General features: G+C 42.3%; 1 protein-coding gene across 6 annotated transcripts in view; it reads right to left on the bottom strand.

Moving 5' to 3' along the window:
• The window catches only part of Osbpl9 (oxysterol binding protein like 9), a 139840-nt gene that overhangs the window by 57619 nt on the left and 61727 nt on the right, over positions 1-20494 (bottom strand). For 2 of the 6 annotated variants that reach the window (XM_028787649.1, XM_028787656.1), the window contains exon 4: positions 19708-19784. In XM_028787649.1, coding sequence (XP_028643482.1) covers positions 19708-19784 — 77 coding nt within the window. The other 4 variants (XM_028787665.1, XM_028787673.1, XM_028787682.1 and 1 more) reach the window with 3 other exon arrangements.

Raw genomic sequence — 20494 nt, 5'->3', positions numbered from 1 at the left:
GAGAGAGAGAGAGAGTGAGAGAGAGAGAGAGAGAGAGAGAGAGAGAGAGAGAGAGAGAGAGAATTGTTCTTTTTAAATTCTCAAACTAAAATCCCCTTCTTAGTGATATATGCCTGCCCTGGAGTACACTCAAACAATCCGCCTTCTATTTAAGTAACCTCTTGTAGAAATGCACCAAAAATAAAAGTTTAAAAACTCGGCCAAATAAGAGTAAAAGAGTAACGTTTCTGACCATTAGTAATAGAAACTACGGGGCCCTGATGGTTGTTCCGACATAGGCCATGTTCCGAAGGATGACCTGTGAGTAATTTCATGAGTGCTCCCGTTTTTTTAAAGTCGTTCCGAAAGTTTTAAACTGCAACTACCACTTTAAGACCATTGCCAGCTTTCCCACTGAAACGCCTGGAAATAGTTACTTGGCTTTCAATTTCTGTAATGCAGCTAAAAAGTAAAACAATTTTATCACGCAGTGCCAAGTCTTCACATTAAAAACATGTTCTTCAACCTAATTCTCACATGATTTAAAAAAAAATTTTAAGTACAGCAGGAAGGCCAGCGGGGGCCTTCCTTTCCTGCTATATTAATCACAGGCAACTTTCCACAACTGAGCTAAGGCTGACAACCTTAAAGCCTTCGCTACAGTTGTTTCGTGAACCCCATAAAACTATACTGAAGTTTCCAAAATATTTGCAGCAGCTACTTAAAAACAAAACCACCTCCTTCCTTAGTCACCCATCCACACACAGCAGCATCCATCACGGACACACAAACACAGGGCCAAGCTCCAGCACAACGCCTAAACATCCCAAATTCTACTTGGCCTGCAAGAGAAGATTCTACATTTAATAGGCGCTGGGTCAGAGTTGAGCTTTCGAGTTTAGAGCTCAACTGAAGTGATTGTGAGTCAGCCTTCTAAAGGAGAACCGAGTTCCACAGAAGTATTTCCTAAGCTGGACAGCCGCGCCACAGAGGGGAGCTTGGGGGCGTGGGCTGAGGGGAGGCGGCCCCTCGCTCGGGGGCTCGAGGGTCTACTCACTCCACAAGCGGCCAGCAGGAGAGCCATTCGCCGCGGCCGGCCGCCGTCTCAGGGGAGGGGCCCTTCTCCGCCCCGGATGCCCCTTCGCGCCCCGCACCCCAGCCCAAGAGCCGCTGGAGGACGCCCTCTCCCGCCCTCCCCCGCCCTCCCCCTGCGCCGCGGCCCAGGCGCCGCCCCGATTGGCTGGCCCTGGCAAAGAGGCCCCTGGCGATTGGCCATGGGTCACCTGCATGGGAGGTGAGCGGCTGGCGATTGGCGGTTGGCCTCGTTGGGCGTCAAGGCCGAAGGAGCCGCGAAGGAGCCGCGGCTGCTCAGGACTGCCACCTTCGAGAGCTGGGGAAAGGCCTGGAATTGGCTTCACCTGCGCCAGCGGCTTAGCGCTCGCCATCACCATATTTTGGCAGCTGCTGAGCTCAGAAGTTCCATCTTGATAATTGATTTTGCCTCCAGAAAGTTTCGGTCGTACGAGGAAGGCGGGAGAGGAGGAAACACTACAGCGTACCAGTAAACAAGAGCTTGGATGTCTGTTTTACTTGTAGGTGACAAGTCCGTGGGCTTGCTGTTTTGACAGCACCGTAAGGAGTGTAGGTGGCTTGTGAAGAACTTCAAGAATCCAAATGGTGTAACTGCGAAGTTCAGGCTTGGAGGACCTGGACAGAGGCCCAAAATGCAGGGAATCACCGACACCAGTGATTGGCATTATCGATCTGGAGGAACAAGTTGCTTTTCTGTCCTTTTTTCCTTGGTATCTTGACCGTTCCTAAGACTCATCGAAGAATCGAATTGTTTGCTGTAATTTTTGTGGCGCACAGAGTTCAAGAAATACTCAACTACACTAAAACTACACTGCTATACTCATTGTTTATGGTATTTTAGTTGATGTAAATTGTTTCAAAATGTTCAACACCGAGTTCATTCTGATTCCCCATTTATAAGCATGGAATTCTCTCATGATCTCTATCTCAGTAAATGAAACCACTATCATCCACTCTAAAATGCAAACTAAAAATGTAGCAGTCCTTGGGGGCCTCCCCTAGTCCAAACTCAAATCTATCAGCCAAGTTCTGTAATTCTTACCTCCTAAATGTGTTTTCAATTCTACTCTCCTCATGTCTGAAATAATGGCCCTTCTTGGAATAATTTCCTCACTAGAGTCTTCCTGAATCTACCAATTTACTGTCAACATAAGAGCTAGAGTATATTTTGATAGCATCTCACTATCAATTAAGAAACTCGCCAAGGGATGTAACTCAGCATTTAACACTGAGCTGTACAAATGTTTTATAGCCCCGCCTGCATCTTTCAGCTTGTACCCCTATTCTCTGCCTTCCTCACAATGGTCTCTTCGAAGCTTCTTTAATTTGCCAAAGACCTTCCAACTTGACCTTGTGACAGCTATTTCTTTCACACTATCTCCTTAACAACTTTTGACTCCTAATTTACTTCTCACCATCATCTCTACACAATGTAAATTCTTCCTATTTTGGGTCATCAGTAGCCCATGAAACTTTTTTTTTTTTTTGCAGAATTTACCATGGTTAAAATTTTACATTATTATTTGAGTTCTTTAGTAATTGTTTTGAGTCTTAATTCATATGTGATAAAATGTGACTATAATGGTTTGGATAAGAATGGGCCCCATAGGATCATATGTATGAATGCTTGGTCTCCAGTTTGAACTGAGAAGGATCTGGAGGTGTGGCCTTGTTGGGAGTGAAGCTCAGTGGTTGTGTTGTTGTCTATGAGGCCCTGGATTTAATCCTCAGTAATAAATCAAAGACAAAATGATCTATCAAGTCATATTGTCATACTTTAACTCTTTGCTGCTGTGATAAAACACTGACCAAAAAGCATGTCTGGAAAGGTAGAAATTTTAGTTTGTAGGTTATGGCTCATTATTAAGGACACCAGGGAATGCAAGGCAGGAACTTGAAGCAGAAACCAACAGAGAAACTCTGCTTACTGCTTGCTTCCAGTACTTGTTTGGCTTGCTTTATTATATAACCTGCCCAAGCAGGCCCACTTAAAGAGGGCTGCTACCCACTCCCATCCATTAGCAATCCAGAAGATGCCCCCAGAGTTGTCTACAAGCAAGCTGAGGAAGGTGGTCTCTCAAAATTCCCTTTTCCCAGGTGACTATAGCTTGTGTCAAGTTAATAATAAAAACAAAAAACTTAACCAACACACATGTAAGGATCAAGAGGAAACAAGCACATTGTCCTAACTATAAGAAGCCTGTCCCAAAAGACTGTACAATTTTAAATACTACAATAACATTTTGGGGCAAAGCAAAACTTTAGAGACTATCAAAGGTTAGAGCTATGAAGAGAGAGAGATAAACAGGTAGAATGTCAAATATTTTTAAAAAATGAATGTGTATATGATTGTGTCTGCAAGTGTGTACATACATCACATGCAAGCCTGGTGCCCATTAAGGTTAGAGGAGGACATCAGATCCCCTACAACTGGAGCCATTGTCAGTTATAAGCTGCTTTGTGGGTGCTGGGAATCCAAGCTGGGTCCTCGGGAAGATCACCCAGATGTTCTTAACTGCTGGATCATCTCGCTGGCACCCAGAACATTTTTAAGGTAGGAAAACTACTGTGTATGATACTGTAAAATCATACAATATGAATTTGGACTACAAATTTGTCCAAATTCATAAGCAATATAAAGAATAAGCTAACTTTTTTCAGCTAGTGGTGGTAGTACATGCCCGCAACCCCAGCATTTAGGAGTTAGAGGCAAGATCATCCTTGACAAAAACCAGTGAGGTGAAGACCAATCTGAGCTCCAGGAGACTTTGCATTAAAAAAAACTCAACAAAACAAAACCTGTGTGTTATGCAATAATGTGTCACTAGAAATCATCAATTAGAACAAATGTACCCTCCTGGCAGGAAACACTGATAACAGGAGAAGCTGTGCACATGTGGGGCGGGGATATGACAAACGACAAACCCCCTCCCCTCCACCCCCCCCCCTCTCTTTCCCTCTCCCTCTCTTTCTCTCTCTCCCTCCCCCCTTTCTCTCCCCCACATTCTCTGCTCGGAACTGAGAACTACTCTAAAATATAGGGTACTTTGTTGTATTCTAAGCCAAGGCAATTGTTCTCCTGGGACTGACCCTGCAACAGAGGCAAGTGACTAAGAGCAAATGTAAGGCAACTCAAGTTTCAGCAATGGCCTATACAGCCTCAATATTTTTGCCTGTCTTCAGAAATTTCAAAACCGAAGTCAGCTAGTCAATTCCTATGTAGGAACTTAGGCCAGATGGAACACATATATCACTTGGCATATGAGAGAAGCAAGACCTATCTTACACTCAAAGCTGCCATGTTTCACCAAGAAAAACTGCAGTTAACACACTGTCAAACAGAAACATTTTGTTCAGAATTAGAATTAGTAGTCTTTCCATGGGCCCACGATGCCTATTATATAGTGCACAGTCTTTTTTTTTGTTTTTGTTTTGGTTTTTCGAGAGAGGGTTTCCTGTATAGTCCTGGCTGTCCTGGAACTCACTCTGTAGACCAGGCTGGCCTCCAACTCAGAAATCTACCTGCCTCTGCCTCCCAAGTGCTGGGATTAAAGGCGTGTGCCACCACCGCCCGGCTATAGTGCACAGTCTTGCTCACCAGTTTCTCCTCACAAGGGACTGGAATAACACTGGGTGCTTAAAACTCCCTGTGGGGGCTCTCTCCTCCAGCCGAGCAAGATGCCCAAAGGAAAGAAGGCCAAGAGGAGGAAGATGGTCCCGGCTCCTGCCCGTCGTCAAGAAACAGGAGGCCGAGAAGGTGGTCAATCCTTTGTTTGAGAAAAGGCTCAAGAACTTCGGCATTGGGCAGGACATCCAGCCCAAGAGATCTAACACGCTTTGTTAAATGGCCCTGATAAATCAGGCTGCAGCGGCAAACAGCCATCCTCTGTAAGCAGCTCAAAGTACCTCCTGCCATTAACCAGTTCACCCAGGCCATGGACAGACAAACAGCTACTCAGCTGCTTAACCTTGCCCACAAGTACAGGCCAGAGACAAAGCAAGAGGAGAAGCAAAGGCTACTGGCCCGTGCTGAGAAGAAAGCTGCTGGCAAAGGGGACGTCCCAACTAAGAGACCATCTGTCCTCTGAGCAGGAGTCAATACAGTCACCACCTTGGTGGAGAACAAGAAGGCTCAGCTGGTGGTGACTGCCCAGGATGTAGACCCCATTGAGCTGGTGGTTTTCCTGCCTGCCCTGTGCAGAAAGATGGGGGTGCCCTACTGCATCATCAAGGGAAAGGCCAGGCTGGGACTCCTGGTCCACAGGAAGACATGCACCACTGTTGCCTTCACACAGGTTAACTTGGAAGACAAGGGTGCTCTGGCTAAGCTGGTGGAAGCTATTAGGACCAATTATAATGACAGATATGACAAGACCCTCTGGCACTGGGGAGGCAATGTCCTGGGTCCTAAGTCTGTGGCTTGCATTGCCAAGCTGGAAAAGGCAAAGGCTAAAGAACTCACCACTAAACTGGGTTAAAAAATGTACACACTAAGTTTTCTATACATAAATATTACAAAATTATCTTCCAAAAAATGCCTGTTGGGGAATGAAATGCCAGGTATTGTGCTGTAACAGCCTCAACACACCGGAGGGGAGGTGAAAAGAGCCAGTGTAGGGGGGGACATACAGGGAAGAGGAGGACAAGAGACTAGTTTTTCATTTTTCAATTATATATTTGATGACTACTATTGCCCTAATTTTCATAGGTAAGATTCTGCATTGGTCAGTTAACTTTATTCTGAGAGAACTTCTAGATTTTATTTTTAAAAACTTACATTACTAAATTCAGTAAAAATATTCAGCTCTTTGCCACAGGTAAATAAAATTGCTTTCTATTATTTAATTCTCAAATTTAAAGTATTACATAACTCAATTTTTAAATCTCTTTGCATTATAAGTATATAAGGATTAGTAAGGTTAGAAATAAAAATGTGGTTATTTCTAGAGAAACAGTATAGGAGTAAACTATAGTATTTTATATATTTCTACAGAGTTTATTTTTATTTTTTTGGTTTTTTGAAACAGGGTTTCTCTGTGTAGCCCTGGCTGTCCTGAAACTCACTCTGTAGACCAAGCTGTCCTTAAACTCACAGAGATCCATCTGCCTCTGCTTCCTGAGTACTGGGATTAAAGGCTTGTGCTATCATACCTGACTGCGTTTAAGTTTTTAAGCCATGTGTTGTTCATGTCATTATCATATTTAAAAAATATTTTTATTTACGTGTGTGTGTGTGTGTGTGTGTGTGTGTGTGTGTGAAGGCATGCTCTCTCCCTCTATATTTACAGTTTCTGGGGATTGAACTCAGAACACCAGGCTTGCATGGCAAGTGCTGTGACTTGCTGAGCCTGTAGATTTTAGAATCTAATTCCCTCTATGGTTTCTGCTCTTCTTTATAGTAGACTGACTCCATAAAGACAAGGACCATGGGTAGTTTTAAACACAGACATACTCTTGGTAACTATTATAATATGTAGAAAATAGTAAAGGTTGAATAAATACTCAACCAAATAGATAACTTTATACTCTTTGTATGTTCTGAGTTGAACATGTACCACTTAAAATTTAACATTTTTGAGCCCTACCCATGCCAGTTGACCAAGCAAGTCTATTACACAGCTGGACCACAGAACAAAAGTTTAGCACGTCACTGACCTATCACTCCTTTGGATACAGGTTTATTGTAGATTTTGAAACATTTTTACTTTTCTATTAATTGTGCAATTGATAGCCTATTTTCTCATTGCCACTACTACCCTGTTTCCCGGACAGTGCTGTTGTGGTAGATGTGCAGAACTTCAGACAATGCAGCAATAAGAATGTGCTAGAGTTTACATCTCTGCTCACGTCTGCTCCAGAGTGCTCTTCTGGTTTAAATATCACGCTGTGAGTTGAGGTGGGTAGAACTGCTGAGAGGAACTGGACTAGTTACATTGTCTAGCAGAGACTCCTTAGAAGAGACCTAGCCTGATGCCCTGGGCATGGACTGGGAATGGACTATTTACTTTTGGTGTAACGAGGCATAAATAAAACTTTCAAAGCACAAATTTTTTTTTAACATTTTTATAAAGGGAAGGCAGAAAAGCATACACAAGATTTCTATTAAAACACACAGTGAAAATGGAATTCTGGCAGTTAAAGGAATAACCTCTAGCTATCTGTAAAATGTACCATCTGTTCTTAGTTGCTTCTCAGAGTTCAGAACAGACACACTATAACTAGATCAAAAAAACTTATCAGAAAAATAAATCCTAGAAAATCCTAAATTCTAACTTAAGAGCCAAAAATTTCCCTCAGAAAGAGCAATGGCTCTGTTGAGAGCCTCAAGGAGAACCAGGAGGAAGCCCAATTAAATGGCTTTGTCTCCACACTATTTTACCTGTGGAAGAGATGACACATCTGTACTGCAGGCATTTCTTTTGCGTGGAAGTGGGGGGTGGGACGCTTGAAGGAGAAAGTAAAACATACCCATTTTTCTGTGTAATGCTAAAAATAAATCTAACAACGCCAGGGAAACGACATAGTTGTAGTAAACAACTGTGTACTCAAAAGGTGTGTTTATTTAACACTCAAGAGAAGTTCCCGAAATACTTCTATATTTGCTAGCCATGGTGGCATATACCTATAATCCTGCATTTGGTGGGTAAAGGGGCAAGAGAATCAGGAGTTCAAGGCCAGCCTCAGTGAAGTATCAAGTTTGAAGTCAACCTGGTAGGCAACTTCAGGCTGGTGAGATGGGTCAATGGGTAAAGCCAGTTGACATTGTTGTGGTGACTCAATCATAACATAAACAACGCAGGCAATCCTAGGCTACCCCTGTAGAAAGGTCTTCTGACCCCCAAAGGGTTGTAACCCATAGGTTGAGAAACTGTCCCAAGCTCTTTGTCAGATTACCCAAAATCACTGTTGAATTGCATCATAAGAATTCTTTAGTCTCTGATGTTTAGCTACGGCCTTATTTTTTTTTTAGTTTTTTAAATTACTTATTAATTCAGATCAGATATTAATAAAGACATTATAATAAAATACCTGATAAATTTTAAAATGCCATATAGACTTACAAATTTAAATGTTTTTGAAAGCTGTTTTTTTAATCTAGTTTTAACTTTCTGTAAAATTCCAAAATTTTCTCTAAAGGAGTTTAAAATCTCTCAATTATGTGCTTTTGCAATATCAAAATAAAATACCATTTTTAAGAGTAAAGATACAGAACATGACCATAATTTTTAGAAGGCAAAACCAATTTTTAACAGTGTAAACAATTTAGCGACTCTAAAATCAATACCAAGCAGATTACTTTGATGTTATAAAATTTGGCTACCAGCAAGAAAAGCTCTTGTACATGACTGCATGGAGGGGCAGCTCTAATACCTCATTAAGCAAGCATAGTTTTAAATCTTATTTTTCATAAACCTAGTTTTTTATTTAAATACAGGACAGAAATTATATAAAATCGTATCCCAATTTAAAAGTATCTTTGGAGATCTGCTTCTTTGGTTGGCTCATGCCATTTGTTGCTGTCCAGAATGGCTCTAACCCTGAGTTGTGACTTTAAACTAACATTCTGTTACAAATGTTATACATTTTAAACTATATCCAATAATTTATAAGCCAACAATCTGTAATCTGTACGGAACACAGTAAATCCATACATACAAACCAGTCAGAAACATACAGCTCACATACATTTATATATTTAAAATGACAGACAAAACTTCCTTACTTTCCCCAGCTGTAATTCCAAGAGAGGAACACCTTGCTACCTGCTGAACCTAACTGTCACAGGCACAGAGGTTTTGTAGCCATCTCCTTCCTTACCGGAAAAGCTGAGAAGCTGCAGGTTCCCCTTTAGAGCTGCTAGTACAGTTCAGGCAGCTCCTGGCTTGCTGAATGCTTGATCCAGGCAGGAGGCGGGGCTTCTCCTGCCTCCTAGCTGCTAGTGCAGGGCTCTAAGAGCAGCACCAGTTTATCAGCTTTTGTTGCCCCAATTCAGCCACTTTTTTCCTGAAAATCCTTGAAATGAGTTAAAATTAAGTCAAGGGTGAATGGCCAACAGATGAAGCTTGGCCTTTCCTCCAAATAGGAAACAAAGAGCAACAATTAAGCAATTAAACTAAACCACAGACACAAGCTGAAAGACATGGACAGACTGACGTGCCAAGGACAACCAATAGAGCTGGAGAGGAACCGGAAGAGAACCAGATGTCCTACCAAAGGTGGGGGTGGGGGGGGACCCAGAACCTGACCAGGGGTTCCTCCAGTGGGAACTAAAGAGAAAGCAGTATGTTCCCTGACCTCCTCTGACCCTAGCAGCAACACTGTGTCCAGTTTCTCCTTTCTTGGGTTCTAACCAGACAGGTGCCAAAACCAAAACAGGCTTACCACTGGAGGTTTTGAACTTCAAAATGAAATCCCTCAACGCGGATGATTACAAACCAGGGTCCTGGGTAGAGTGACCAGATTCCTGGCCAACGTACCAAATATGGGATCCACTTAAATCCAATATAACTGAAACATGAGGTAAATGTAGATGACAAAAATGTACTGTAATCAAGCCACTACTGATTGATCAGGGCTGCAGAACAGACTTGGGAGCTGAACTGTGACCCTGAAGGGATATTGCACAGTGTATTTAGATGAAACCATAAAGCAAGGGGGAGCAGGGTGGGCCGTAGCATTGTCCAGTCATATTTTGACATAGGGGGTTGAGCAAGGGAGTTTCCATTAATCAGGATAGGAGTGGTTCCTGGGCCTGGGAATGTGAACTTAATTTGACTCTGCCAGCAAGATACCAAGATGGAGAAGCTGTCCTTGAGATGTCTGGACTCAGACAACTGTTTCCTTATAAACTGTTCCTGAGATGTATGGATTCCGATAACTGTTTCCTTATAACGGAAGCTGTTCAGTTATTGGGAAGTCTCCAGCTCCCCTAGGGCCTGGGACCTTGAACTTAGTTTCTCCCTAAGTTTTCCCTCCCATTTAATCAAATGGAGTCTGAAAACAAAATGGTAGTACTTAGAATAAGTTTCGTTTGCTTGTTCTTGCTATACCAAGCCTGACAACCTAAGTTTGATTCCAAAACCCACACAGCAGGAGAGAACTGACTCCTACAAGTTGTCTTATAATCTATACAAACCGTGTGCTCACGCACGTGCGCACACACACACACACACACACAGAGAGAGAGAGAGAGAGAGAGAGAGAGAGAGAACATGTCCCTCAATTAAATAAATAAATATAATCAAAATTTAAATGAAAGATTTCTATAGGCTGGGCAATGATGGCGCATGCCTTTAATCCCAGCACTTGGGAGGCAGAGGCAGGCGGATTTCTGAGTTCGAGGCCAGCCTGGTCTACAGAGTGAGTTCCAGGACAGCCAGGGCTACACAGAGAAACCCTGTCTCAAAAAACCAAAAAAAAAAAAAAATCTATAATCTGACTTAGACATGAAAGTAGGCAAGGGGTAAAAATCAAAGCACCTGAAAACTACTAAAAGACTAGTTTCTCAGCCAGTCTCCAAAACGGACCTAAAAACTGAGTCCGTGTTTATCTATACAAGCTTGGCAGCTGTGTAGTGATCATACTTCAATATCTCATTTTTGAAAAGGCTTCACATGGACTCCATGCTTTCCAGCCTTGATAGAAACTGTTACCGCATCTCATTTTGTATGCTGATGTTTTACTCACAGGTTAGACGATATTTCTGGGTACAAGCTACCAAGTCTTTCTTATTCACTCAGCCATGTTCTTATAAAAGCTGTTCTCTCCTTTCTTTCTAGGAGTTTAAGATCAACACAAGAAATAGGGTTCTCTAATTTCATTTCTGCTGCTGTGATAAAATACCCTGACAAAAAGCAACACACAGGGTAATGGGGTTTAATTTGACTTACATTTCCAGGTTACAGTCTATCATTATGGGGAAGTTAAAGCAGGAACTGAATTCAAACAGCTAGTCAGTTCACATCCAAAGTCAAGAGCAGGGAGAAGTAAACACATGCCAGCTCACTGGCTTCCTTGCTTGTGCTCAGCCTGATGTTTTTCCATTTATATAGAGTTCAAAACTTCCTGCACTTAAGGAATCTTGCTGTCCATAGTGAGCTAAGCTTTCTCACATCAGTTAACTTAACTAAGACAGTCCTTCCAAAAATGCCCAGGCCTCTAGAAGACCATCCCTCTTTGAGACTTCCTTCTCAGGTGATTCCAGATTGTGTCAAACTGACAAAACTATCCTTTACATGGGGTAAATTTATAAAAGTATAGAATGGCAGCAAGGAAATTCTATTTTGTTATTGACCTAAGGTATAGTACACACAAGCTGTATATTTAATAACAGTAAAGTACCACTTCTTGGTCCTTATAATCACAGAAGCTATTTGCTATACAAAATATTTTTGTTTATTATTATTGTGAGTGTGCATGTACACACATGCACATGTGTACACACATTACGGGATGCTGTGTTGTGGTGCATGTATAGAGGTCAAAGGCCAACTTTGTAGACTTAGGGTCTCTCTTTTCACCTTTACATGGGTTCTGGGCATTGAACTTGGGTCACCAGGCTTGCATGGTAAGTACCTTTATCCACTGAAAACTCTAGAGACTATAAATATCTTATTACCAACTCATATGTAACACAGACTTTAAAAATGTAAAAGTCTATGCTTAAGTAGCTGCCTGAGAATTTTCAAACTGAGCTTTAAAGCAGTCTCTACAAGAATCTGCTGGAAACGAGCATAATCACCCATTTAAAAGATGATGAGTATGTATGTATGTGACATAATATATGCATATGTGTGTAGTATGTATGTGTTACGTACCCATGTTTTCATATGCATTTGGAGGCTGAGGAATATGTTCTATTATTCTATCTCAAGACAATCACTCACTGAACTGAACTGGGCTGGTAGTTGGACAGCAACTCCTAGGGACCTTTGTGTCTCAGCAGCCCCACAATACTGAAGTTAGAGGTCTACAGGGCTATGTTCAGCATTTTCTTTATGTGGATCCTGGGGATTCAAACTAAGGTCCTCACACTTGCACACCAAGTGCTTTGAACCGCTGAGCCATCTTCCTAGTCCCATGATCTTCTATCCAATCAGCTTAGTAGCAGCAACACTAAAGCAAGGCTTGCCTATGTTTTGTGTCTATAACGAGGCCAGCACTTGTTCTTGGCCATATCATGACATCATGTAAAGGTCAAATGACTTCATGGCATGTGTTGTATAAAAAGAAGTTTGCCCCAGCAGTCAGAACAGAGAAAAGTGTCATATTCTACACTGAAATGCCCATGTAGTCAGATTTACAAAGAACCTGCACCCTAACAGTTAATAGTTATCTCACTGAAAGTAGTGACTCCAGGTTTCCATACTACAGTGGTTATCATGCCTGCCTTCTACAGTGTAAACAGCCTTGTAAAGTGGTTCGGCAAGTTGTATTAATTGCTTGATTTTTAATTTTTCTTTCTGAGACAGGGTTTCACTCTGAAGTCTTGGCTAGCCTGGAACTCATCAGCCAGGACTGGCCTTCAACTTGCAGTAATTCTCCTGTCTTATCTCCTGAATGCTAGAAGTGTAGGCATTTGCCCCTGCGGTCAGCTTAAATGAATCTTAGATTCTGTTGCTTTTCATTATATTTGCACTTAATTTGCAAGCTCTTTTTTAATGTTTTTATAGAAGTTTAAATCTGAGACATTTACCTTTTGCTTTATATTAGTCTACACTAAGTGATATTACAGCATAAAACTCATATTCTATCCTTTGGGGCCTGCAGAATTTTTTTTTAAATTTATGCCCAAACTTACTCAAGTTTGTAAAACTGCTTTTTATACCTGTACAGCAGCCAGGTCAGCTGCTCAGGCTGAGAAGGGGGAGTAAAAGGGTTCAGGGGTCCTCTGGCTCTTTCCAAGGAGCTTCCTAACTTAGCAGTCAACAAAGACATCAAAACAGGGACAGTGAATCTCAGAACAGAAGATAAAGACCTGAGTATCGCAAAGGAGTCTGGAGGGAGAAAGAGCTGACGGCAGCGGGGATGACCGAAACTGTGCACAGAAATGTCAGAGAACACAGTTAACAAAGAACAATCAAAAAGATGTGTGAGAAAGAGGAAGTGGGGAGAGGCTTGAAGAAGGGAAAGAAAGAATGAGAGAGAAGAGCCTGCAGGTTAATGGAGAACAGCTGTAGAAGATTCAGCATCACAAGATTTAAACACTCAGATTTCCAGTTGTGCTTCCTATCTGCAGACTACAAATTACAGTTTGCTGATACTCACAGAGAAGCAGGACAACCCAGAAAAAGAATGAAGAGGCCGGACGGTGGTGGCGCACACCTTTAATCCCAGCACTTGGGAGGCAGAGGCAGGTGGATTTCTGAGTTCGAGGCCAGCCTGGTCTACAGAGTGAGTTCCAGGACAGGCAGGGCTACACAGAGAAATTCTGTCTCGAAAAACCAAAAAAAAGAAAAAAAAAAAAAAAGAATGAAGAGACTATAGATGAAAAAGCTTTAAATCTTTAAATGAAATGACAGTTGGAATGGAAAACAGGAGGGAACAGTATTTGTTGAACATCATTCCTCTATGTATAGGCACCACAGGCTAGAGATGTGGAATTAGCACCACAGCTGCTTTGCTCATGTTTTATAACTATTTTAAAGATGAAAAAACAAACACTGAAGCCAGATGTAGTGGCATACACCTTTAATCCCAGCAGCACTGAGGCAGAGGTAGATAACTCTCACTAAGTTTGAGGCCAGCCTGCTCTACATAGGGCATTACAAGACAACCAAACCTACATAGAGAAACGTTTCAAATCCCATCCCCTCAAACAAAACAAAACAAAACAAAACTGGGGTTGAAAAACAATTATTACATCGCCATAGATTTCACAGCTAGGAGAAAGGCTGGGCAAGCCCCAAGTCATAATCTAAAATATTTCTGCTGACCCATGTCTCAAACCACACACAAAAGCTTAGACCAGAGTGCAGGGCTTCTGCCTGTGTACCATGAGCACATGTCTATAAAATGGGCTCGCTCTCATCTCATGAGCTTCATAATGCTAAGAGGGAGATGTATGAGTAAGAGAGGGGATGTACATGGAGTCCACACTGCTCCTAGCAAAAACTAGTGTTCAAATGTTCGCTGCTAGGCAGAGGCAGGTGGATTTCTGAGTTCAAGGCTAGCCTGGTCTACAGAGTGAGTTCCAGGACAGCCAGGGCTACGTCTCGAAAAAAAACAAAACAAAAAAAATAAAATAAAAAATGTTCACTGCTAGGATTACACAGCAGCATGTTCTAGGGCTACAAGAGCTGAAAGCACAGCAGAGACTCAGAGTGATTCCCTTTTACTATAATGACAGCAAAAGAACGGAAGGATAGGCCACACACACTGTGCTAAGCTGCAGCTGACTATACGCATCTAAGCAGACAAGGGGAGGGAGATGTGGGGAGTGGTAAAGAACTGGAGACCAGTACAAAGCAAAGCATGGAACTATAAAGACTTAAATGAGAGTCAGATGCAAATAGAACAGGAAATAGAAGGTAAACTGAACTCTAATAAAGAGAGCCTCAAATCACCTATTAAGTTTGATTTTATCCTATAAGTAAATGCCGCCCTCTAGGCCAGTGGTTCTCACGCTTCCTAACACTGCGACCCTTCCCTCCAACACAGTTCCTCATGTTGTGGTGACCCCAACCATAAAATTACGTTTGTTGCCAGTTCAAATACTATAAATATCTGTGTTTTGCGATGGTCTTGGGTGACTCCTGTGAAAGGGTCATTCAACCCCCAAAACCACTCATCTAGAGGGCTTTCCTCATGTGTTAATGCCTGGGATCATCAGGGATGGCTGTTCACTTAAAGGATACCTGGGCATGTCTGCACTGATATCCAGTGAGGGAGTGGTGCGAGCAGCTCTGAGAGAAGTAGCCTGGCTCTAGCAGGTCACAACCTTCACTCTGAGAACAGGACCAGCATCAACGGGGACAAGAGAGGCTTAAAGATGAGGGCTTGAGAAAAAAAGGGATGGTGGCTCAGTCTTAAGCCATGCTGAGGGAATTCTAGGCAATTCCTAAGGCAGAGGGGACTGGAAGCTTTATGAAGACAGAAAGAAAGAGTCATGTACAAAGTTTAGCTGAATTTATGGAAATGGCAGCGGCAGCTACAGAGTAAAGGAAGGACGCTATAGTCTTAAAGAAATCAAGGTTGCTGATCCTTGAAAAGGGAAAAATATATTTCCTATGAAATATGTAAAGCAGAGAAAAGAAAAGTTAAATCTCAAGAACGATTGAAGCAAGCAGCTGAGCCATCTGCCAGAGAGAGATGCCTCTTGCCCCTTGTCACCTGTGGCAGGCAAGAAAGCTGGCCTTGCCTCTCACTGGATGCAGAAAAAAAGAGCAGGCCCTGGTGGCATAGGACCAGGTGAGCCAGCCCTGAGGTCATGAGAGCTGGAGAGCTGGGTCTACCCTTTGCTGGCTGCAGCATTGGGCAAGCTAGCTAAGGCAGTGCCAAAGAGCAAACCCTGGTGGTGTGGGTGCAGTAGAGTTGGCAAGCTGACCAACTTAGCTACCATCAAGGCCCAGATCCAGGGCCATGAATTAGCCCATTCCAATGTCTACCCCACCTAGGAACTGCTGGAGCATGTGAAGGGGCAGGTCCTGGAGATCCATGCAGAATCTCCATGACACAGGGAAACAACAGGATGTCTGAAAGGTGTCCCTGTGAGGATCCAGTATTGATAGTGTAGCTGAAGCCAGAGACCTTGAACTAGACCTATGACTCACTGTAATGAACATTTGTAAGTAAAGAGGTACAGACAAAAGGGTATACTGTGGGACACACTACAGCTTCCACTATGAGATTTTTGTTGTTGTTTTGCTTTCCTTTTGTAGTGGAGGTTGCAAGGGCAGAGGGCAGATACGAAAGGATGGAGAGATGAGTGAGACTGGGGTGCATGATGTGAAATTCACAAAGAATCAATACAAAGTTTAAAAAAAACCCCACTGAAGAAGCAGCATCTTTCTATATGAAGAGGAGAGCAGTTATTTTGTGGGGGACAGGGTTATCTCTATGCAATACTGGCTGGACTGGAACTTTCTATATAGACCAGGGCAGCCTCAAACTCATCAAGATCCACTTGCCTCTGCTTCCCAAGAGCTGGGATTAAAGGTGTGCGCCACAATGTCAGACTGAGAACAGGTTTTTATTAGATTATAAACCTAATGAAAAGATCTCATTATGGGAGATTCAGCTGGAAGTCAGCAAGAGGTCATTAAAACTGCTGGAGCTGGAAACACATGTCAGTTGGTGGAGTGCTTGTCTGGCGCGATCAAACCTGTAATCTCAGCACTTGGAAGGTGGAGGCAGGAGGGTCAAGCTCTAAGTCATGCTCAGCTATACAGTGAGCCAGCCTGGGCTACACGATCCTCTTTTTTTTTTAAAAAAAGAAAAAAAAAGAAAGAGGGAGGACTTATAAATAGTGGTGCATATCCCATTGGAGATAGAGAACAATGAAAATTGGGATAGATGCGACTACCTCCCTTTTGTGACTTATAACAGATACTAAAAGCAAAGGAAACAGACATTGGTGGCGTCAGAAATGGAGACCAGAATAATGAATGCACAATACAAACTGTCCAGAGACAGGAAATTCTAATAGTGTTGGGAAAAGCAATGCTAGAGGCAGGCTCTGAGGTCTACACTGGGAAATGAGGTAAACAGAACTGGAAAGACACTAAAATGGCTTGGAAAAAATGGATTATAAGGCTCAGACCAACATGAGGAAGAGAGGTTTGGAGGAAATAAGATAGAAGAGGGGATGGGGCGTCTGCCATCTGAGGTGGTACGTGTAGGTCTTGGTAATAACCAGGACGGAGCAATGCTGTTCACTTGTCAATGCAGGAACACAGTCCAATGGAAAAGGGAGCACGGGCAGCTGTGACGAGGAAGAACTGGCTCATAAACTTATGTCCTTAGTTATGGGGACAAAACTAGGTAATTAATAGAATTTATGTAACAAAAGCAAACTAATGGAAGAAGAAGCCAGCAAAGGAGCACATACTGATATAAACTCTAATGAACAGGCTGTCGAACCTCCACCACAGGCTCATCCAAAAGAGCCTATCTCAATGCCTGACAGTGTGTTACAGTCTCCAAGTACTCAACAAGTAACAGTGGAAAGGAGTGTCACCCACTTACGAATCACCTCAGTCATTTCTTCACGTAACTCACAGTTGTTGAACACTAGTGGACTTCTAGGCACAGGAGAAGGAATGAACAGCAACTGATAGTTATGCAGCTCTTCCAACAGCAAGACGCAATTCCAGTTTGCACTGGACTCCTTGGAACTATCACAATGATGCTAAGGGAGAGGTATTGTCATGGTCCTCATCAGAACTCAATCAGAGAGGTCAATGATAATGAGCCAATGCTAAGCCATTGCACTGGGCTACAAACCAGAAATTCCAGCTCCAGAGTGAGGCTCTTTACCACACTCACCGCCACTGAGAAGACAGTCCTCTCGGCTCAAAGGAACACTCCATATTTCTAAATGGTCTATCCTCTCTACTTACTAAGTTTAAAAAACACAAAGAACTTTCATATTACATCTGTTTTTAAGATGCCAAAGCTATCAAAATCTAAACCATCTCCAAACATGTAAACTCTCTTCTTACCAAACTCTAATTCTGATCCTAACATTGGATCAAAGTTGGTACCTGAATGTAAGGAGTTACCTAGCAACAGAAGTTCCGTGTGCTTTTAAGACAGCAGAGGCACAGCACTCAGGAAATAGAGACAGGAGGATCTAGAGTTCAAAGCCAACATAGGCTACACAGCAAGAACCTGCCACCACCAGCCTGCCAAAAATACTTGTGAATTGTGCAATGACTATGGAATGCACAGGAAGGAAGGTCCTTGTACTTGGAGGATGGGGGCTTGTTGTCATATGCTCTGCCAAAGAGGACAGTTCTGAGCTAAGCTGTGAAAAGGGGCAAATGACATTGGGTGTGAAGGAAGAACATCATTCAGAAGAATGTAGAGGCCAAAAAGCTTTAAAGTGTGTTAAGGAAAGTGAGCAAGTAAAAGCACTCCATGGGTTTGCCTGGGTCCGACGGCAGAGGCTCCAAGGCTGAACACACACGAGACACTTGAATGTCAGTTTAGCCAGGCAAGCCAAAAATCTTGTCTGTCACATTCAACATAATTAAATGTAAAACAGCTATCTTCTAAGTGGACCAGAAGCCTGTCCAAAGTATGCAGTACTATATATGGAACTACCTAAACTAAAAAGAAACTGGTAATAATCATGAAACTGCTTTTAAAAAGCATACAGCAGAAAGCATATGACTATCTACCAAAGCTATCCAAACCTTCCACTCCATATTCATTGTCTCCATCCCTTAATAACCACATCATCAAGTGCTCTTTTCTAAGCCTCTGCTTGAACTCTCAGCATGTAGTAATAAGACCTGAGATGAACCTTACCAAGTCAAGACAATTTCTGGTGTAAGACACAGAGTAAAAAGAAAGTGGTCACAAAGTACTGGTTTTCTACAATTCAAGCCTAAAAATAAAACAAAATCCTCTAACTGCCAGAAGCTCCTTAGCAGCTCGGCATACACAAGCATTTTCTCTATGCTGCTACAGAGGCATGTCCTGCTTCTGTTACTCACCTTGTTCTGTTTCCTATCCAAAGCCACTAGAGCATGGGTTGGGTGGAGACTTCTTCTATTAGCAATGTGTTTCTCCAGTACATCTCAGTTCCATGACTAAGAAATTCTGATTGGTTACCATCAGACACATGACCGCAGTTAAAGTGAAAAGCACTCTATTAATTTTTTTTAAAGACAGGATCTCAGACTGTAACCCAGGCTGGCCTTAAACTCTTAGTGATGCTCCTAGCTCAGTCTCCTGAATGTTGTCACCATCAGCCACTGTACGTGTCACTGTTACTGACTGTGGACCTAGACTTCCTACAACATGAGGCTGAAAACCCTGCCACCAGTCTCACTGCCACAAAGGGAAGACCCACCTGAACATAAGCTCTACTCAGAATAAACCAAATCTGCAAACAGATGGAAGTCTGAGGCCCCATTAATACTAAGTACAAACTTCACACCTGGCTGGATTTTTCATTTTTCTTGGCTCATTTTGTGGTGAGTTCACTTTTTTCCTAATTGATATTAACCGTGTGTATGTGAGTGTGTGTGAGTGTGTGAGTGTGTGTGTGTGTGTGTGTGTGTGTGTGTGTGCGTAGTAATAGCCAAATTCTATTAACAAGGAAGTGAGGTAAACGTCTCAGCACTTATTAATTACTATGTCTAACTCTATAATCTGGTTTTATCGATAGTCCAATATTGATACAAAATATTTAAAAATGATTCTGGCACATTTTAACATAGCATTTCGCATTCAAAACTGCCTTACACTGTCTCCATTCCTGTTTTTTTTTTTTGTAAAGAAAAAATCAATATTTTACCGCACAGAAAACAACAACAACAAAAAAGCCTTTAACTTTATTATGTAGCACTAAAAGACAAGAATAATCAACTCAGAAATTAAGAGTTCTCATCGAATTACACAAGTTATTTAAAAAACAACCCCCTCCCCCACAAAAGCAAACCACAAACACCATGTAAAGCCTCTTACTTGAAGCTGAAGAGTATGGCGAAGAATGGTTTCTTCTAAGGCATGGATCCACTTCTCTCGCTCATCTGCATCTCGAGCTAGAACAAAACATTAGAGGTCAATGTGTCATTTCTTTCACAGGCTCATCTTAAGGAAGCATCTGATTTCTTACACAGATCCAGTATCTAGGCAGAATTACAAAAATACTCAATAACTGTAACAAAAGGAATAAGTATGCTTAGTAATAGATTACTTAAGCCCCAGACTGACATTTTTATGGGGAGCAACCAAAAAAGCTGGACTGTTTAATTTTTAATTGCTTCATTAACAGATGAAAGGGTTATAAAACGTGACACATATACACACATATTCCACAGAGTAGAATACCATTCAGTCATTAACAAAAATAAAAACCATTATTTGTGGCAACAGAGACGGAATGTGTGAAATAAGCCAGGCATGGACACATAAGCACCATACAGTCTCCCTTGTACTCTCCCGATACAGTGGAAGTCACAGAGGTGGATAGGAAGGTGCGGTTGTGTGAGGGTTCGTAGATTGTAGGGGTTGGGGAGGGGATGGAGAAAGGGCAGCTTGGTAGGTACTAAGTGTGAGAGGCTGCTTAGAGTGGAGTGGCGAGGGAAGGTGGAGAAAGGGGCAGCTTGGTAGGTACTAAGTTACCTTAGCCAGAAGCAAGCAGCTCTGGGGAGCTGTTGCACTGATGGGTTACTCAATATCAACAGCTAAAAGAAAGAACTGTGAAAGCTTTTACCATAGAGAAGTGATTGTGAGCCAGGTGGTGGTGACG

The sequence above is a fragment of the Grammomys surdaster genome, unplaced genomic scaffold (genome assembly GCF_004785775.1).
Source record: "Grammomys surdaster isolate TR1022 unplaced genomic scaffold, NIH_TR_1.0 100, whole genome shotgun sequence".
NCBI classification, from domain to species: Eukaryota; Metazoa; Chordata; class Mammalia; order Rodentia; family Muridae; genus Grammomys; species Grammomys surdaster.
This window is presented reverse-complemented; position numbering and strand designations above follow the sequence as displayed.